This window comes from Bufo bufo, chromosome 6, assembly GCF_905171765.1.
Source record: "Bufo bufo chromosome 6, aBufBuf1.1, whole genome shotgun sequence".
Taxonomy (NCBI): domain Eukaryota; kingdom Metazoa; phylum Chordata; class Amphibia; order Anura; family Bufonidae; genus Bufo; species Bufo bufo.
The window spans coordinates 204035806-204055905 of NC_053394.1; the positions used below are offsets into that span (position 1 = coordinate 204035806).

At 45.5% G+C, this 20100-nt stretch overlaps 1 protein-coding gene across 1 annotated transcript in view; it reads left to right on the forward strand.

Annotated features, from left to right (window-relative positions):
- Window positions 1–20100, forward strand: part of CHUK (component of inhibitor of nuclear factor kappa B kinase complex) — a 156149-nt gene that overhangs the window by 102555 nt on the left and 33494 nt on the right. The window contains exon 12 of the mRNA XM_040435103.1: window positions 8507–8630. Within this exon, the coding sequence (XP_040291037.1) occupies window positions 8507–8630 (124 nt within the window). The remainder of the gene's footprint in view (window positions 1–8506; window positions 8631–20100) is intronic.

Here is a 20100-nt window from a genome sequence, read left to right on the forward strand (position 1 = left end):
TGCTAGTCCGCATGCTAAACTGGCGGGACAGGGATCTTATCCTGGCGCAGGCTAGAGTCGCACAAACCATTTCGCTGGGCTCGGCGAATATCTCTCTGTATCCAGACTTCTCCGCTGACCTGCAGAAGAAACTAGCTACCTTTGTCTCCATCAATAGGCGCCTTCGAGAGCTGAACTTCAAGTATTCGATGGCGTACCCAGCACGTTTAAGGGTCGTGGACGGCGACAAATCACTTTTTTTCTCCAACCCTGCTGAAGCGGAGGACTGGTTATCCGGGAGACACCGCCGCTCCCCTCCCAAATGATCGGGCTTGAAGATGAGGCCTCCATTGATATGCGTAAGGGAGACGAAAAGGTTCCTGCAAGGACTGCACTATGAACACCCTTTTTTCCCATTCCTCAGTTACCCTGTTTTATGGTTCGGTAACGTATTGCCTCCTTTTATGTGGACTCAGGGACACTGAGGGTTAATTATATGCAGTTCTACTTTGAAAGCACCCATGTAACCGACAAGTATTACTGCGAATAGGGGGAACCAGCTACTCCACCTGCACTGGGTTTCCACCTGTATACACCGTGCAGGTCCCCCATGCACATGGCCATTTGTTATTCTGGACATGTTTATGTTCTAATAGTTCACCCACTGTTTGGGTGGTTTAGAGTATGCCTAATGTTACAAGCTATTACTGAGATGTCTAATAGTCAAGCAATGAATGTTTTACACAATGTACACCATCCTCGCCATAGTGGACCCCAGGAGCTGGGGGTTTATCCTTATTTCTATGCCTGGTATTCACTATGGCGTATCTTAGAGTGATGTCCTAGAATATCAGAGGTTTAGGTGGGCCCAGGAAACAAATGGCTGTGTTTTAACATATCCGTAGGTATGCTCCACATATTCTAGGGCTGCAGGAAACACACCTTACCACGGAGACGGGAGGGAGAGTCAGGAAACCCTGGGCTCAGTGGGTGGAGAGTGCATATGGTAACTCTTACTCCAAAGGGGTGTCATTACTGATCCACCGGGCAGTTCGGTGGGAACCACATCACACAAAGATTGACCCAGAGGGGAAATATGTTTTTGTATATGCTCATATTAATGGAATGCCGTATGTGATATTGAACATGTACAACCCTCCTCCGGGCAGTCTCTCACTGCTTCAGACAGCGGCGGGGTTTGCGGGACAATTTCCATCAGCCGGGATTCTCGGCATGGGAGATCTTAATCTGCTCCTGGACGACTCAAAAGATAGATTCCGCAACCCGTCCTATAGTTCTGACCGGCGGTCATCAACTAAAACGGCCCTAGCGCGCCTACTGTCTGAGCTGGGATGGATTGACATATGGAGGGAAAGGTATCCGGATCGAATAGAATTCTCTTGCTTTACTCCCTCCAGGGGAGCTTTATCTAGGATTGACTACCTCCTGGGCACCCCTGGCACGTTTATGGCAACGCGGGAGATACATTATGGGCCCCAGGGTCCGTCTGACCACGCACCCATAATGGCCTCGATCACTGACCCCTATACTGCTGCCCGCATACCCAAGCAACGCATACACCCGTTCTGGCTGTCTTTAATGTCCCTAAATGATAGGATACCTGACCAGCTTCATACAATTCTCGTTGTTAACTTTAGCTGATACAGACCCGGCCTTGCTGTGGGAGACTTTGAAGGCCTTCCTGCGCGGGTGCCTTAAGTCGTCCGTCTCTTACATTAAGAAATTTTCTCCTCGTAAGGAGGAGGATTTGGGCATGCAGTGCAGGAATGCAGAACTTGCATATGTCTCTAGCCCTACTGAAGAGAACAGGAGGGACTGGATGCTGAAAGGCAGACATTACATGAACCACCTACAGGAGAAAAGTGATCGCAAGATGCTTTTCTTGCAGCAGCAAACCTTTGAACAAGGTAGTAGAGTAGGCAAAGTGTTGGCACAGGTAGTAAGAAGGAACAACATGTCTCCACCGATACTACGTATAGCAGGCAATGGCGGGGCAGTGGTATCTGAGCCGGAGGGTATATTAGACCGATTTAGGGAATTCTATTCTCGTGCTCAGTATTCTACTCAAGCACTGGAGGACTACCTCCAGGAGGTTTCCTACCCGCAGTTGTCTGCAACGGATAGAAAGATGTTGGATGGGGAGATTACTTTAGAGCAGTGCTTCTCAAATAGTGGGGGGCGCCAGGCTCCGTAAAGGGGGGCTCGTTCAGGGCCAGCCTTTGGGGTGTGCGAATTTCTTCTGTATAATGCCGGCAGGCAGGCCGGGCGGCCGGCCGGCGCGTCCCTCAGTGATGTCACGTGCCTGCGCCGCCTGCTTTATGAATGAAGCAGGCGGCGCAGACAAGTGACGTCACTGAGGGACGCGCCGGCCCGCCTGCCGGCATTATACAGAAGAAATTTGGATATACGGTACTATTAGGAGTGAGGGGGGCATGTTTAATAACTTTAAGCGGCGGCGGGCACACAGAATCTGTGGATGGCACAGTTAAGGGGTGGGGGTCTATGGATGGCACTGTTATGGGCTGGGGGGGGCACTGGTATGGGGTGGGGGGTCTGTGGATGGCACATAAATAACAGTGCCAGCCACAGATCCCCCTGTAACAGCGCCAGCCACAGATCCCCCCATAAGTGTCCGTCATCCACAGATCCCCCCCATAAGTGTCCGTCATCCACAGATCCCCCCCATAAGTGTCCGTCATCCACAGATCCCCCCCATAAGTGTCCGTCATCCACAGATCCCCCCCCCATAAGTGTCCGTCATCCACAGATTCCCCCCATAAGTGTCTGTCATCCACAGATTCCCCCCATAAGTGTCCGTCATCCACAGATCCCCCCATAAGTGTGTGTCCGATCCACATTTCTTTATTTTTTTATTCTCTTATACGTTAATAAGGATACAGTGTTATGCAGAGGTGTACTTATAACAATTTTATAGACAAATTATACTATTTACAGTCGCGCGGGGGGCGCGAAATGTTTTCTTCTTCCTAGAAGCACTGCTTTAGAGGAAGTGAGCGAGGCGATCTCAGGGTTAAATTTAGGCAAGGCCCCCGGACCGGATGGGATACCACTAGAGGTGTATTCTAGATATGTGGATATCCTGGCACCGCAGCTTCTGCGTATGTACATAGCGTCCCCGAATAGTGATGCACTTCCGGAGTCGCTGTATGAAGCCTCCATTGTAGTCCTGTTAAAGCCCGATAAAGATCCCTTAGAGTGCGGGTCATACCGTCCTATCTCGCTGTTAGACTACAAAATTCTCACCAAATTATTAGCGAACAGACTGAACAGAGCTATATCATCTATTATACACGAAGACCAGTCTGGCTTTATCCCTGGCCGATCCACCTCTGGCAACATACGAAGGGCACATGTTATTGCTCAGTTGGGACGTGCGGATCGGAAATTATGGGCCTTGGCCGCGTTAGACACTGCCAAAGCGTTCGACTCAGTAGAATGGCCTTATTTGGTGCATGTCCTCAAGCTTTTTGGCTTTGGTCCTACATTCATCAGATGGGTCAATATCCTTTATAGCTCCCCATCCGCGAATATTATGATTAATGGATCCCTGTCATCAACATTTAAACTATACAGAGGAATCAGACAGGGATGTCCTCTATCTCCCCTGTTGTTCACGGTAGCTATTGAACATTTGGCATCGGGATCCGTCAGGATAATATTTTTAAAGGTATAGCTCTGGGAAATGGGGAAGATCGGCTGGGTCTATATGCTGATGATCTCATTTTATACATGGACTCAGTAGAATATACCTTACCTAGAGCAATAAATCTAATTGAGAAGTTTGGTGCCTTCTCTGGACTATGTATAAATTGGGCAAAGTCGGCCATTATGCCTTTATGGGCTTCAGACTGGCCGTCAGTGTATCAGAATTTGATGGTAGTAGTAAGATTTAAGTACTTAGCTGGGTCTTTTGTGATAATGACACCTATCTCACATGAACTAAATACAAGCCCCTTGGTCTCTTACTTTGTGGATAAGTTTAAATCTTGGAATACCTTACCGCTATCCACCATGGGCCGCATAAACCTAATCAAAATGATTCTCCAACCCAAAGCTCTACCTGCTGGAACATGCCTGTGTACCTATCCCACACATATTCTTTGATAGATTGCAATCACTCATGGCGACATTCATATGGGGAAGGAATAGGCGGAAATTAGCCATTAAATCCCTACAGAGGGAACACACTACCTGTGTCCTGGGTTGGTAGAATCAATATTATAAGAATGGTAGTTCTCCCCAGACTCCTATCTATTTAGGACTCTGTCTGTTCAGCAGCGATCTAAAAGCTCTCCAGGTTGTCATTATGAAATTCATTTGGGCTAATAAGCATGCTCGAATTGCTAGGGCAACGATGTGCCGCCACAAATCCCACGGGGGTCTCTCAGTTCCAGACCTTATAAAGTATTACAAGGCAGCCAGACTGGCACAACTGTTCTTAACTCATTTAGATCCTAAAACACACCCAATTTGGATCCCATTAGAAGTGTCTCTGATAGCTCCATATTCCTGGAGAGCTCTAACTTGGTCTAACCTCCCACTTCCAGGCGCCATTCGCACTAATTCCATATTAACACACTTTTCCCTTCTTTTATGGAGATCAGTTAGATTTAAGTTCTCATTGCAGTCCAAAATCTCACCGCTGAAATACCTAATTGGTAACCCTGCTTTCCTCCCAGGCCTTCAAACATTCTCCATGGATTGGTGGATCTTTAACAGACTGTGCACCCTCTATAGGTTTCTGACTAGGGGTAAATTGCTTTCCATATCTGAATTCGGAGACAAATACTCACCCCCTATTCAGGAGCGGTTTGTAACTAGACAGATTTGTTATTTTCTACATTCGCTTTGTACTGATAAAACAGTCTGTTGATTTTACTCCGTTTGAACGATTTGTCACCTATTCAATGTGTAAGCAGGGCCTATTATCCCAGATTTATGGATTACTTAATGCACCCCTGGAAGGGGCTAAGCTACCTTACATGAGGGCGTGGGAGGAGGATCTGCATGAGATGGCATCAACGTTCACAGACCCTCACTAAAGGGTCTTGGCAGACTACGAAACTTCCATAAAAATTTTACACAGAACCTACCTAGTCCCATCCAGACTACATCAAATCTACCCTGAAGTTTCTCCTAGATGCTTTAGGGGATGTAAAGAAAATGGTACAATGCTCCACACCTGGTGGACTTGTCCAGTAGTTAGGAGATTTTGGAGCCAGATTAGCAACCTTTTATCTACAATTTTAGGTTGTAACTATCCAACATCTCTCCAGCTATGCCTATTGGGAGATAAACTTACCTGGCTTCAATACTCCAAATTTAAGCTATCGCAATTTATACTATTGGCGGCTAGAATACATGTTGCTTATAAATGGAGATCACCTGTACTTACCGTAGTTATCAAGCGGTACTGGACAGAGTCAATAGAATCTTGCTATATGAAAGGTTGACGGCCATCCGGATGGACACTTTCTCAAACTTCGAAAAATTCTGGGAACCATGGCTATCCTCCTCTCACTCCTCAGACCTTCGCTACTGTATTACTCTGTGATAGTTAGTGACATAATGAGGTATTCACCACTAGACCCATTTATTGTGAGTGTATCCTGTCTTAGCTTTATAAGCTACCGATACTGCACTATTTGCACTAAATTATGTACTGCAATAGGAATGTCACCCTATTTTGTTATTTCTTTTGAAGTATATTTATGTTTAACACTTGAATTATTCTGTACTGACATGATATTTTTTATTGTGTTTTCATCAATAAATACCCCATTGAAACATAAATCCCTACAGAGGAGCTGGGACAAAGGTGGGGCGGCTTTACCGGACCTATTCATGTATTTTCTTGCTGGTCAGTTGCGATATCTGGTGCCATGGGTGACCCGGGATGTGCTTCCTAATTCCGAATATTACCTGCAGGAGTACCTGCAACTTTCCACTCTATGGCCCGTCCTTGAGGGCCTGGCATCTATATCAGGCTCACTTTTAGCGATTCATAGACTTGCACATCAGGTGTGGAGGGCTGCAAAGATGCAACAATACAATGATTTACCGGATGATATTCTACTGTGGAACTATCCATTATTTCCACATCTGATGCATTGTGAAGGGGAGATGGTATGGAAAGGATACGGGATATGTTATTTGAAAGATCTTTATGAAAATGGCATCCTATTCTCCTTCTCTCAGTTGCAGACCAAAGTGGGAATTTTGAGGCCACATTTCTTTAGATATTTGCAGTTGAGACATGCCCTCCCGGCTCAGATACGGGCTCTCAAAGGGCCAGTGTCTGCGTATCCACTCATTGGGGTTTTTAGAACTCAGGGCCGAGGGCTCAACCTTAAAATCTCAGCTTCTCTATTGGGTGCGGAGTGTAAATGGAGAGGGAACATGCCTACTTTAACGGATGAAGAATGGAGCAAGGCCCTGGAAGCTCCGGTAGCTGTATCACCATCCCTCACTAACAGACTGATACAACTTTTTATATTGCATAGGTGTTACCTCACCCCGACTAGACTTTTCAAAATGAGTAGGCGGCCCCACACGGGATGTCATAGATGTGCACAGTTGAATGCAGATTTTTGGCACCTAATGTGGGACTGTAGCTACATTCAACCATACTGGAGGGAGGTAGTAAATGTCATTTCCTCCTTGATCCCGGATACTTTAGAGGTTTGCCCCAAAGCTTGCCTTCTGGGAATTATCGAAGATGATTTGCGATCATGCTATACACTCCCCTTCATCAGGGAGGCCCTTTTTCTAGCCAGGAAAGCTATTGCTCTTAGATGGATGGCGGACAGGCCCCCTACGGTTGGTCAATGGAAAGCCCTTGTCAATAATATTATTCCCTTTAAGAGGATTATCTACTCCCGCAGGGGATGCCCTCAGAAATTCCAAAAGATATGGGGACCGTGGTGTGCTTCTCAACTGACTGCAACGACGGCCCACTTACTCTCTGTGGTCTAGCAACTCTGCTTAGTTCATCACATGGTATTCAGGAATATAGGATGATGCTTGTTTAAAGGAGTCATAACACAACGTGAGACTGCTAAAATGGATGTTTGACATGTTGCACTTTTGATATGTCTTGACTATTTGTCATAATGATAAAGAATTCTTCTATGTATTGTGAGTCGTAACTCACTGTATTACTCTTTGATTGATCTATTATTTCTTGCTTGTTATTCTTCAATAAAGCGAGTTTAAAAAAAAAACTACAGAATCAGGTCAATAAATATTGAGTTTTAACAAAGTTTGTTGAATCAGTTTTGAATACCTTGAGGGGTGTAGTTTGTAAAATGAGGTAATTTTTGGGTGGTTTCTATTATGTAAGCCTCACAAAGTGACTTCAGACCTGAACTGGTCCTGAAAAAGTGGGTTTTGCTTCTAAACTTCTAAGCCTTGTAACATCCCTAAAAAATAAAATGGCATTCACAAAATGATCCAAACATGAAGTAGACATATGGGGAATGTAAAGTAATAACTATTTTTTGAGGTATTACTATCAATTCTAAAAGTAGAGAAATTGAAATTTGGTAATTAGCAATTTTTTTTAATTTTTGGGTAAATTGTGAATTTTTTTTAGAAATAAAATTTTTTTTTTTTTTACTCCATTTTACCACTGTCATAAAGTACAATACGTGACGAGAAAACAATCTCAGAATGGCCTGGATAAGTAAAAGCGTTTTTAAAGTTATCACCACATAAAGTGACACATGTCAGATTTGCAAAAAATGGCCTGGTCCTTAAAGGGGTTATCCCATCTTAGACAATGGGGGAATATCGCTAGGATATGCCCCCATTGTCTGATAGGTGCGGGTCCCACCTCTGGGACCCGCACCTACAAGGGGAACGGAGCCGGGGAGACTTGTGGCTGGAGGACCCCGGGTTTTCCGGGGTCCATCCACCACCAGGCGCAGCTCCCTGCCGTTCCCATTGAAGTGAATGGGAGCGCACCGCGCATGCGCGGCCACCGCTCCCATTCATTTCTATGGGGCCGACGGAAATAGCCGAGCCAGCGCTCGGCTATTTTTGTCAGGTCCATAGAAATGAATGGAGGGCAGCTGCGCATGCGCAGTTCGCCCTCCTCAAGTTTCTCTGCTCCGTTCTCCTTGTAGGTGCGCATCCCAGAGGTAGGACCCGCACCTATCAGACAAGGGTTAAAACATTGTTTTTTGAACCTATGGAGCATCAGACTAACCGATCAAACATACTGTATGATTATTAACAGACTGGGGGCTACTATTAGGTAATGCTGGCGGTTTTATATGCGTTTTTGAGGTGACGGGTTCCCTTTTATTGTGAAGCACCACCTTTTGAAGTCACCAATATGAAATGGATACACTTTATGATCAATAGGGTAGCAGGCTGCTCCCGTCATTTAGAGAATACTGGTGTCTCTACTCTGTTGCAGGAACTTGTTACAATCTCTGTGTCTTTTGTTAGTTTATAATGTATCCTTATTAATTCAACACAGTGCAGGATAGCAAAGCTCAGCTTCCCATACTCCAGCTTCGTAAGGTGTGGGCAGAGGCTGTCCATTATGTGTCTGGCTTAAAAGAGGACTACAGCCGCCTGTTTCAAGGCCAAAGAGCAGCAATGTAAGTACCCATAATCCAGATTTTGTTTAATGTGTACAGTACTAGTGAAAGGTACCAAGCACAGTGAAAGGTTTGGACACACCTTTTCTGTTTCTTGGTGTGCTGTTTGGGAAGGCATCGGCATGCGTCATGAGCCCCCACTGCCTTCTTGCAGCTTACCAAGCACAGTCTCTTATATTGTAAAGCGGCTGTGCTTGGTATTGCAGCTCAGCCCCATTACCGTATTTTTCGCCCTATAAGATGCACCGGCCCATAAGACGCAATAAGAAAAAAAAAAAATTTCATTATACCTCAGGTCAGACCACCAATCAGACCCCTAATGTTAATCAGACCTCAGCTAACAGCTCCAATAAGATCCCCAATGCTAATAAGACCCCAATCAGACCTCAGCTCAGACCCCAATATGAATGACCCCCAATCAGACCTCAGATAAGAGCCCCATGCCTCATATCAGCTCCCAGTAGCCTCATATTAGCCCCCAGTAGCCTCATAGCAGCCTTTCCATCAGCCCCCAGCAGCCTCTCACCAGCCCCTAGAAGTGTCCCTCAGCCTCATAAATATAAAATAAAACAGTTTCCTCACCTGTTCCTGGACGCCGCCGCTCCTCTCCTCCAGTGCGATCTGCATCCTCCTGCTGTCGGCTGTGCACAGCCAAGGACCAGGAAGCCGTGAGTACAAAGCCTTCACCGCTTCCCGGTCCTCCGGTACTAATGAGCGCTTCCATAATGGAAGCGGCTCATTAGTATTCGACCCATAAGACGCAGGGGCATTCCCCCCCCCCCCCCCCCCCCACTTTTTTTTTTGGGGGGGGGGGGGGGGGTGCGTCTTATAAAGCGAAAAATACAGTATATATGCGTCTTATGGGGTGAAAAAAATGGTAACTTGAATGCAGCTGAGATGCCCCTAGGCCACGTGACACATGAACGTTTCGGCACTCTGCCTAAGGAAAGCTGAGAGAAGGCCATGGCGCTACTTCTAGCACCGCTGCCTTCTCCTTCTCCAACAGCTGATGTCCGACCCCCCCCCCCCCCCCTTCCCCACACTGATCAGAGATACTGATGACCTATCCAGAGGGCTCTGAAAACCCTTTTAAGCAAGTTGAAGATTAAATGACCGCCAAAAAACATATGGGGTCATTTTATCAAACTGGTCTAAAGTAGAACTGGTTTAGTTGCCTATAGCAACCAACCATATTCCACCTTTCATTTTCCTAAGGAGTTGTCAAAAATGAAAGGTGCAATCTGATTGGTTGCTATGGGAAACTAAGCAAGTTCTACTTTACACCAGTTTGCTAAATGACCCCAATGAAGTTAAACATGAAACACACTTTTCAACATTTTAAGCAATATCCATGTATTAGGACAGTTTCACACTGGCGTTTATCTTTTCCGGCAGGCTGTTCTGGCAGGGGAACAGCCTGCCGGATCCATACTACAGTGTGCAAACGTGTGCTGCCGGAAGAATGCCCAGCCCCATTTACTATAATGGGGACCAGCCGGAGATCCGGCCGTCTCTAAGGTTATTTGCCGTGCATGCAGCAGTTTTTGTACTACAGTTCAGTGACACCTGCACAAATATGGCCTTCATCAGCAGAAAAACGCTCCTGCGTCCTCGACTCAAAATTCAGCATTAGAAGTTTGTAAAAGAACATCTAAATAAGCCTGGTGCTTTTTGGCAACAAGTCCTGTGGACTGATGAGGTTATAATAGAGCTTTTTGGCCACAATGAGCAAAGGTATGTTTGGAGAATAAAGGACACAGAATTTCATGAAAATAACACCTCTCTAACCATTAATCATGGGGTGGATAACTCATGCTTTGGGGTTGTGTTGCAGTCAATGAACAGAGTCACAGAGAACATTTCACAGGTAGAGGGAAGAATGGATTCAATGAAATTCCATTAAATTCTGGAAACAGACAACGCCTACTGTAAAAAAAAAAGAAGTTGAACAGATGATGACTTCTATAAATGTATAATGATCCTAAACACACCTCAAAATCCACAATAGGCTACCTCAAAAAGCGCAAGCTGACTGTTTTACCATGGCCTTTACAGTCTCCTGATCTGAACATCATTAAAAATCTGTGGATAGACCTAAAAAAAAGCAGCACATACAAGGTAGCCCAGGAATCTCACAGAACTGGACTTTTAATCCCTCAAACAAGAATTGAAAAACATATAAAATAAGTATTTGGTACCGTTATTATAATAATAGACAGTACCTGTTCTGTCTATTATTATAACGGAATAATATATAATCATCTTCTTTGGTTACTCCAGCGCTGGTACAAAATACTTATTTTATACTTTTTGCTTGTCTAATTGGATCGGGGCAGCCGACATCTATCCAGGTACCTAGCAGCGGCTCTATTTTTGCCTAGTGCTTATAGAGTTAACCATTGAACGACAGCGCAGGCACATTCACATTTCTTTATAAGAATTGAAAAACTCTTGGCTGGCTACAAAAAAAGTTTACAGTTTACAAGCTATGATGCTTTTTCTTTCGCTCTGCGGTCCAACTCATCCCAAACCTTCTCAACTGGGTAAAGTCAAGTGATTGTTTAGGGCAGGCATGGCCAACCTGTGGCTTTCCAGCTGTTGTAAAACTACATTTCCCACCATGCCCTGCTGTAGGCTGATAGCTGTTGGCAGTCTGGGCATGCTGGGAGTTGTAGTTTTGCAACATCTGGAGAGCCTCAGGTTGGCCATCCCTGGTTTAGGGCATGTCATCTGACGCAGCACTCCATCACTCTCCCTTCTTGCTCAGATAATACTTTTATAGCCTGCAGGTGTATTTGGGATCATTTTGTCTCACTGTGCTCAAACAGATGGGATGGCATGTCACTGTAGAATGCTGTGGTAGCCATGCTGGTTATGTATGCCTTGAATTTTAAATAAAATACTAACAATGTCACCTACAAAAAACCCCCACACCATTACACCTCCTCCTCCATTTTTCACGATGTAGAAGACCTGGTGGTTGAAACCAAAAGTCTTAAATATTGACTCATCAGACCAAGTACAAATTTTCACCGGTCTAATGTACAGTACAGACCAAAAGTTTGGACACACCTTCTCATTCAAAGAGTTGTCTTTATTTTCATGACTATGAAGGCATCAAAACTATGAATTAACACATGTGGAATTATATACATAACAAACAAGTGTGAAACAACTGAAAATGTCATATTCTAGGTTCTTCAAAGTAGCCACCTTTTACTTTGATTACTGCTTTGCACACTCTCGCCTGATGAGCTTCAAGAGGTAGTCCCCTGAAATGGTCTTCCAACAGTCTTGAAGGAGTTCCCAGAGATGCTTAGCACTTGTTGGCCCTTTTGCCTTCACTCTGCGGTCCAGCTCACCCCAAACCATCTCGATTGGGTTCAGGTCCGGTGACTGTGGAGGCCAGGTCATCTGGCGCAGCACCCCATCACTCTCCTTCATGGTCAAATAGCCCTTACTTTCAAAGTTTTCCCAATTTTTCGGCTGACTGACTGACCTTCATTTCTTAAAGTAATGATGGCCACTCGTTTTTCTTTACTTAGCTGCTTTTTTCTTGCCATAATACAAATTCTAACAGTCTATTCAGTAGGCCTATCAGCTGTGTATCCACCTGACTTCTCCTCAACGCAACTGATGGTCCTAACCCCATTTATAAGGCAAGAAATCCCACTTATTAAACCTAACAGGGCACACCTGTGAAGTGAAAACCTTTTCAGGGGACTACCTCTTGAAGCTCATCAAGAGAATGCCAAGAGGTGGCTACTTTGAAGAACCTAGAATATGACATATTTTCAGTTGTTTCACACTTGTTTGTTATGTATATAATTCCACATGTGTTAATTCATAGTTTTGATGCCTTCAGTGTGAATCTACAATTTTCATAGTCATGAAAATAAAGAAAATTCTTTGAATGAGAAGGTGTGTCCAAACTTTTGGTCTGTACTGTGTGTGTGTGTGTATGTATGTATGTATGTGTGTGTGTGTGTGTGTGTGTGTGTATATATATATATATATATATATATATATATATATATATATATATATATAATAAATCAAGGAATGTGGGCAGCACCACTGTCTGAAAGGTACAGACGGAGTGCCAGCGGCTGAGTCGGCGATCCACCTCCAAATAATATAAAGTAAATGAAATCCGCAGCACATCCAGGTAGTGAACAAGTAAAGGAAGCTTTAATCACCAAGCATGCGACGTTTCAATCCTCTCAATGGGATTTTTCCCTGCTGCTTGAGAAAAATCCCATTGAGAGGATTGAAACGTCGCATGCTTGGTGATTAAAGCTTCCTTTACTTGTTCACTACCTGGATGTGTTGCGGATTTAATTTATTTTTTATATATATAATATATATTAGTCTAATAATAGGTCATGATTTCTTGTTCTGTGCAGCTAACTTTTCCAGGTCGTCCTCCATGACAGCACCCATGGAGGATGTCCTATTGGCTTCTGTTGGGACAGGAAGAGAGACAGTTTAACAGGCCCCTCCCCACCCCCTCTCTCCAGTGTTCTTCCTGTCCCTACTGGGATAGGGGAAGTGAGACAGACACCCGCCTATTGAGTTAGGTAGGGAATGGGGCGAGTCTGGTCAGGGGGTGCCTACCTCTCCTCTTCAGACTCATGCAGCCTCTTAACCAGCACCCCTCTGGGAAGTGGTCCCCTGGTTTAGTCCCCCAGTACCTTCTCTGGAGCATGGCCGCAAGGATCGGGGACGCCGATGCCCCTTCTCCTTTCAGCGAGCTCTGGGCTCGGCAGCGGCTCCTGCGCTCCCCTGTGCATGCTAGGCCTGGATTGCCGAGCGCTCCCATGTGACCGGAAGCCTACACGCGTCACCTGAAGCATGATGGCGGCGCGCATCGGCATGCTAGAGACCTCTGCATCAGGAGGTCTCGCATGTCTAGGGGGTCGACTCTTCCTAGGAATGAGTCCCCCCTTGAAGAGCAGGAGGAGGCGGAGCCAGGCGGTGACGGGCGGACTGGTAAGTAAGACCCTATTTAAACGTCTGATGGCAACCTGGTGAGGTTGCATCATGGAGGTCCAGGCGTCTAACAAGCAGGAGACATGCTCAGACTCCCCCGTCCAGGCCCCTGTAAGTAGCTTCTTTCTGAGCTTAAGCAGGGGTTTATGGGAAACTACGACACTAAAAATAGTCTCTATTCAGTTTCCCCCTAGACCACAAAAGAGTCAGGGCACAAATCTCATGGAGACCCAAAAAAGAAGGGAAGAAAGTGTGCGACCTGCCAAACTAAGCTTCTGGAGCCATATAAAAGACCTTTTATGTCCAAAATGCGTTTCCAAAATTCTTAAGGACGAACGGTCATCTCTACTCTCGGATTTGAGAGCTATTGTAAGAGAGGAGGTACAGGCGGCAACCTCAGACCAGAACCCAGACCCAGTACCATCTTCCTCCCCCCCCCCCCCTCCAAAAGAACCAGGATCCAGTTAGACTCTGATTCAGAGGAAGAGGGATTATGTGGTTCAGATGAAATGGAAGATGAGGGCTCAGTGTCCTATTCTCAGGAAGAACAGAGAAGATATTTATTTTCGTCCGAGGATCTACAGTCGTGGCCAAAAGTTTTGAGAATTACATAAATATTGGAAATTGGAAAAGTTGCTGCTTAAGTGTTTATAATAGAAATTTGCATATACTCCAGAATGTTATGAAGAGTGATCAGATGACTTGCATAGTCCTTCTTTGCCATGAAAATTAACTTAATCCCAAAAAAACCTTTCCACTACATTTCATTGCTGTCATTAAAGGACCTGCTGAGATCATTTCAGTAATCGTCTTGTTAACTCAGGTGAGAATGTTGACGAGCACAAGGCTGAAGATCATTATGTCAGGCTGATTGGGTTAAAATGGCAGACTTGACATGTTAAAAGGAGGGTGATGCTTTAAATCATTGTTCTTCCATTGTTAACCATGGTGACCTGCAAAGAAACGCATGCAGTCATCATTGCGTTGCATAAAAATGGCTTCACAGGCAAGGATATTGTGGCTACTAAGATTGCACCTCAATTAACAATTTATAGGATCATCAAGAACTTCAAGGAAAGAGGTTCAATTCTTGTTAAGAAGGCTTCAGGGCGTCCAAGAAAGTCCAGCAAGCGCCAGGATCGTCTCCTAAAGAGGATTCAGCTGCGGGATCGGAGTGTCACCAGTGCAGAGCTTGCTCAGGAATGCAGCAGGCAGGTGTGAGCGCATCTGCACGCACAGTGAGGCGAAGACTTTTGGAAGATGGCCTGGTGTCAAGAAGGGCAGCAAAGAAGCCACTTCTCTCCAAAAAAAACATCAGGGACAGATTGATCTTCTGCAGAAAGTATGGTGAATGGACTGCTGAGGACTAGGGCAAAGTCATATTCTCCGATGAAGCCTCTTTTCCGATTGTTTGGGGCATCTGGAAAAGGCTTGTCCGGAGAAGAAAAGGTGAGCGCTACCATCAGTCCTGTGTCATGCCAACAGTAAAGCATTCTGAGACTATTCATGTGTGGGGTTGCTTCTCATCCAAGGGAGTGGGCTCACTCACAATTTTGCCCAAAAACACAGCCATGAATAAAGAATGGTACCAAAACACCCTCCAACAGCAACTTCTTCCAACAATCCAACAACAGTTTGGTGAAGAACAATGCATTTTCCAGCATGATGGAGCACCATGCCATAAGGCAAAAGTGATATCTAAGTGGCTCGGGGACCAAAACGTTGACATTTTGGGTCCATGGCCTGGAAACTCCCCAGATCTTAATCCCATTGAGAACTTGTGGTCAATCCTCAAGAGGCGGGTGAACAAACAAAAACTCACTAATTCTGACAAACTCCAAGAAGTGATTATGAAAGAATGGGTTGCTATCAGTTAGGAGTTGGCCCAGAAGTTGATTGAGAGCATGCCCAGTCGAATTTCAGAGGTCCTGAAAAAGAAGGGCCAACACTGCAAATACTGACTCTTTGCAAAAATGTTATGTAATTGTCGATTAAAAGCCTTTGAAACGTATGAAGTGCGTGTAATTATATTTCACTACATCACAGAAACAACTGAAACAAAGATCTAAAAGCAGTTTAGCAGCAAACTTTGTGAAAACTAATATTTGTGTCATTCTCAAAACTTTTGGCCACGACTGTAGACCCCCTACTCATCGCTATAAGACAAACCATGGCTGTTGAGGACGAGATGTTTGGCGGCCTAAAAGTCAGGAAAAGAAAGGTCTTCCCGGTAAATAAAAACTTTAAAGACCTCATTACAGAAGAATGGGCAGATGGAGAAAAGAAACTCTTTATTCCCAGAGAATTTAAAAACCGGCTGCCCTTTGATCCGATGGACACTAAACTCTGGGACGAGGTCCCGAAAGTAGATGTCCAAGTGGCTAAAGTAGTGAAAAAAAAACTCAATCCCGTTTGAGGATTCGTCGCAGCCAAGGGATCCCATGGATCGGAAGTTGGATGGTTTACTGAAAAAATCCTGGGAGTCAGGGGCAGCTGCAATTAATACTAACATCGCTGCCACTTCAGCTTCCAGAGCCTTAGTCCTATGGATAAATCACCTCAGGGCTAAGACATCCAGGGACGAGATCCTAGAGTCACTCCCTTTGCTAAAGATGGCCTCAAGTTTCCTGGCTGACGCCTCAGCGGAATCTATTAGATTCGCAGCTAAGTCGCAGTCACGGACTAACCCTGCTATACGTGCCCTCTGGCTTAAGTCCTGGTCTGGAGATGAAGACTTTGCTCTATACCCTTCTCTGGCTCCTTAATGTTTGGTCCAGTCTTGGACTCCATCCTCCAAAAAAAAAACAGCCCTTTCATAGAGCCTCTGGCCAGGGCCAGACCAAGTCTTATAGAGGGAAAGGTAAATCAGGTAGTTGGAGCTACCCCAAAGGGGGTAGGAGAAGGGGATTCCTCTTCAACCACAATACCAGCACTGGGAAACAATGACGCCAGACCGGTAGGGGGGAGACTTCGTCACTTTTGGGAAAATTGGAAGCGAGTCACCCACAATCAGTGGATCCTGGACTCCATCAGTGACTGCTTCAGGATAGATTTCTGAAGTCCTCCCCCACAAACCTTTTCAGTTGACTCACTTCGAATCTCCTCTCCTTCAACAACTTTTGTCAGATGTACAAAAACTTCTGGTTCTAGGAGCCATCACCCAGGTCCCTCTTCTCCAGCAATTCACAGGGCACTACTCAATACTATTTTTTGTGAAAAAACCAGACGGGTCAGCAAAGACCATCATCAATTTAAAATCTCTAAACAAGTGGGTGACCTACTACAGGTTCAAGATGGAATAAATAAGGTCCACTACTCCTTTGATCCCACCAGGTTCTCTCCTTTGCACATTGGATCTCAAGAATGCGTACTACCACATCCCTATACATCTACAACATCAGCAGTACCTAAGATTTGCGGTCAAGTGCAAGGAGGAGATTCTTCACTACCAATTCCAGTGCCTGCCGTTCGGAATTTCATCTGCCCCCCGTCTCTTTACAAAGATAGTATCAGAAATTATGGCCCATCTTCGCCAGAGTCTGATTACAATTGTGCCCTACTTGGACGATTAGGCTGGAGGGGGACATCCATCAGACTTTGTCCCTATTCAAAGACCTGGGGTGGATTATAAATTATCAAAAATCGGACCTAGTCCGGGACACGAGGAAAGAATTCCTGGGGACTCTCCTGGACATGAGGACACAGCACTCATTTCTGCCGGTGAGGAAACAGATCAATATAAGAGAAAAGATGGAGTCGTTCAAAAGAAAGAGAACCCACTCACTAAGCGAGCCAATGCAGATCCTGGGGCTAATGACCTCCTGTATTTCAATTATACCTTGGGCCCAGTTCCACTCCAGGATCCTCCAGGAGGAAGTTTTGACAGCCTGGGACAGAGACCACCGCTCTCTCAACTCCAAGATAAAGCTGCCAGACAGAGTACTGAACTCTCTGTCCTGGTGGATAGAACCCGAGAATTTGGAGAAGGGGGTCCCATGGAATATGACTCCAGCCATAACAGTTACCACGGACGCAAGTCTCAGTGGCTGGGGGGGGCATGTAAACCAACATCTCTTCCAGGGTTCTTGGGTCCTTCAGGACAGAATAAAGTCCTCAAATTACCAGGAACTGAAGGCAGTGCTGAAGACACTGAGAGCAGCCAAGCACCTTCTCCAAGGTCAGCATGTCAGAATGCTATCAGACAATATAACAACGGTATGTTATCTGAAAAGACGGGGCGGAACCAGATGCCCCGCTCCTTCAAGGTCTAGCGGATTAAATCTTCACATGGGCAGAGATGGAAGTTCTGTCCATTTCAGCGACCCATTTAAAAGGATCTCAAAACTCCAGAGCCGAAATCCTAAGTCGCCACAGTATCGACGTGGGGGAATGGAGCCTGAACAAACAAGTTTTCCAACAGATCTGCCAGGTATGGGGCCAACCAGGGATAGATCTCTTCGCGTCCAGGGAAAACTCACAGCTGGACTGTTTTACTCGCTAAGCCCCAATGACAATCCTGTGGCAGTAGACGCCCTAGCCCAGAAATGGGACATGAAGATGAGGACCAGCTCTACCACTCTGATCCTGATAGCGCCATACAGGAGAGACCTGTTAACGCAGGGGCCGCTGGAGCATCCCAATCTCAACAAACTGAGACTGGCTGCCTGGATCCTGAGAGGCAGACCCTGAGGAAAAAGCGTCTCTCTGATCAGGTAATATCAACCCTGCAACAGAGCCGTAAACCAGTAACTTCGGCCATATATTTTAAAATATGGAAAAGGTTTTCATCTTGGCTAGCCCAAAATCACCCAGGGGCTGAAAATCCGTCCATAGGCTACATACTAGATTTCCTCCAGAGAGGGTTTGATCTAGGTTTAAAACCCAGCACACTCGAGGTGCAGATCTCGGCCTTAAGTAGTTGCTTAGACTTTCCCTTAGCAGAACACAGGTGGGTTAAGCGGTTCATCAGGGCAGTTTTCAGAATGCTGCCCACCTTAAGACAGACGGTTCCCACGTGGGACTTAAATGTAGTACTGAGCAGCTTATGTAATTCTCCCTTTGAACCCATTGAGAATATATCTGACAAATTTCTATCCTTCAAAACAGTATTTCTACCAGCTATCACTACCGCCCATAGGATAGGCGAGATACAGGCCCTGTCAGTTAGGGAACCCTTTTTGAAGGTCCTAAATGATAGGATAGTTCTTAAATTGGATCATTTCTTTTTACCCAAGGTTGTCTCAGTTTTTCACAGAGAACAGGGGATAATACTTCCTTCATTTTGTACCGCTCCCAAAAACATACAGGAGGAACAGTTCCACTGTCTGGATGTGAGAAGAGCAGTTCTCGCCTACATCGAGCGGACGAAACCTTGGAGAAAATCACCAAACCTCTTTATCTAATTCGGTGGTAGAAACAAAGGGTGCAAAGCCTCAAAAACCTCTTTTAGGCCGCTGGATCAAGGAGACCATCAGGGAATGTTATAGACTACAGGACTTGTCTTGCCCCATATTTTTGAGGGCTCATTCTACCAGAGCCATGGCTACAACCTGGGCGGAAAAAGCAGGAGCGTCCATTGATCAGATCTGCAAAGCCGCAACCTGGTCTTCCTCCACTACCTTTGTCAGACATTACAGACTAGACTCAGTAGCCAATCAGGACTTAGCTTTTGACCGTAAAGTCCTGCAGGCAGTGGTCCCCCCCTAAGATTACGTTCTAAGTTGATAGTTCTCCATGGGTGCTGTCATGGAGGATGTCCTGGAAACATATATTTAGTTTACCGGTAAATTGCTTTCCACGAGTCCGGAATGACAGCACCCAGTATTCCCCCCCCCCCCCCCTTTTTTTTTTTTCTTGTACGTTATTTGGTTGGCATTGCTTGTACTGTATACAGTGTGAATAAACATTGTTCTCAGAATAAAGATGTGGCATCCTATCCAGTGTAGTAAGTTATAAGAACACTGGAGAGAGGGGGTGGGGAGGGGCCTTTTAAACTGTCTCTCTTTCTGTCCCAACAGAAGCCAATAGGACATCCTCCATGGGTGCTGTCATTCCGGACTCCTGGAAAGCAATTTACCGGTAAACTAAATATGTTTCAGTAGCTCTTCTAGTTATCACCACAGACAGAATTACAATAAGAAACATGTCCATATGGATAACACAGAATTCACCATTCACAATGCGTGATATCACAGCTTATCAGCTCCCTTCTGACCTCTCTACATGTCACAGAGCATTCCTAGAAAACTCTCCCATATAAGTCAATGGGTTTAACTCCTGACCCTTGAGTCTATGGCCCATGTAGGTGTTCTCAAAAGACAGGAAGTCTTAAAGGGGTTGTGCACCTTTGCGGGGAGGGGGTTTGGCAAACCCTCATATTTGGCAGACCTGTGAAGGGCAGGATACATACCCGCTTCCTAAAACGGTCTCCCAGCCCCTTTTCTTCCCGGCCTCAGCTTCTTCTCCTTGCTGCCAGGAT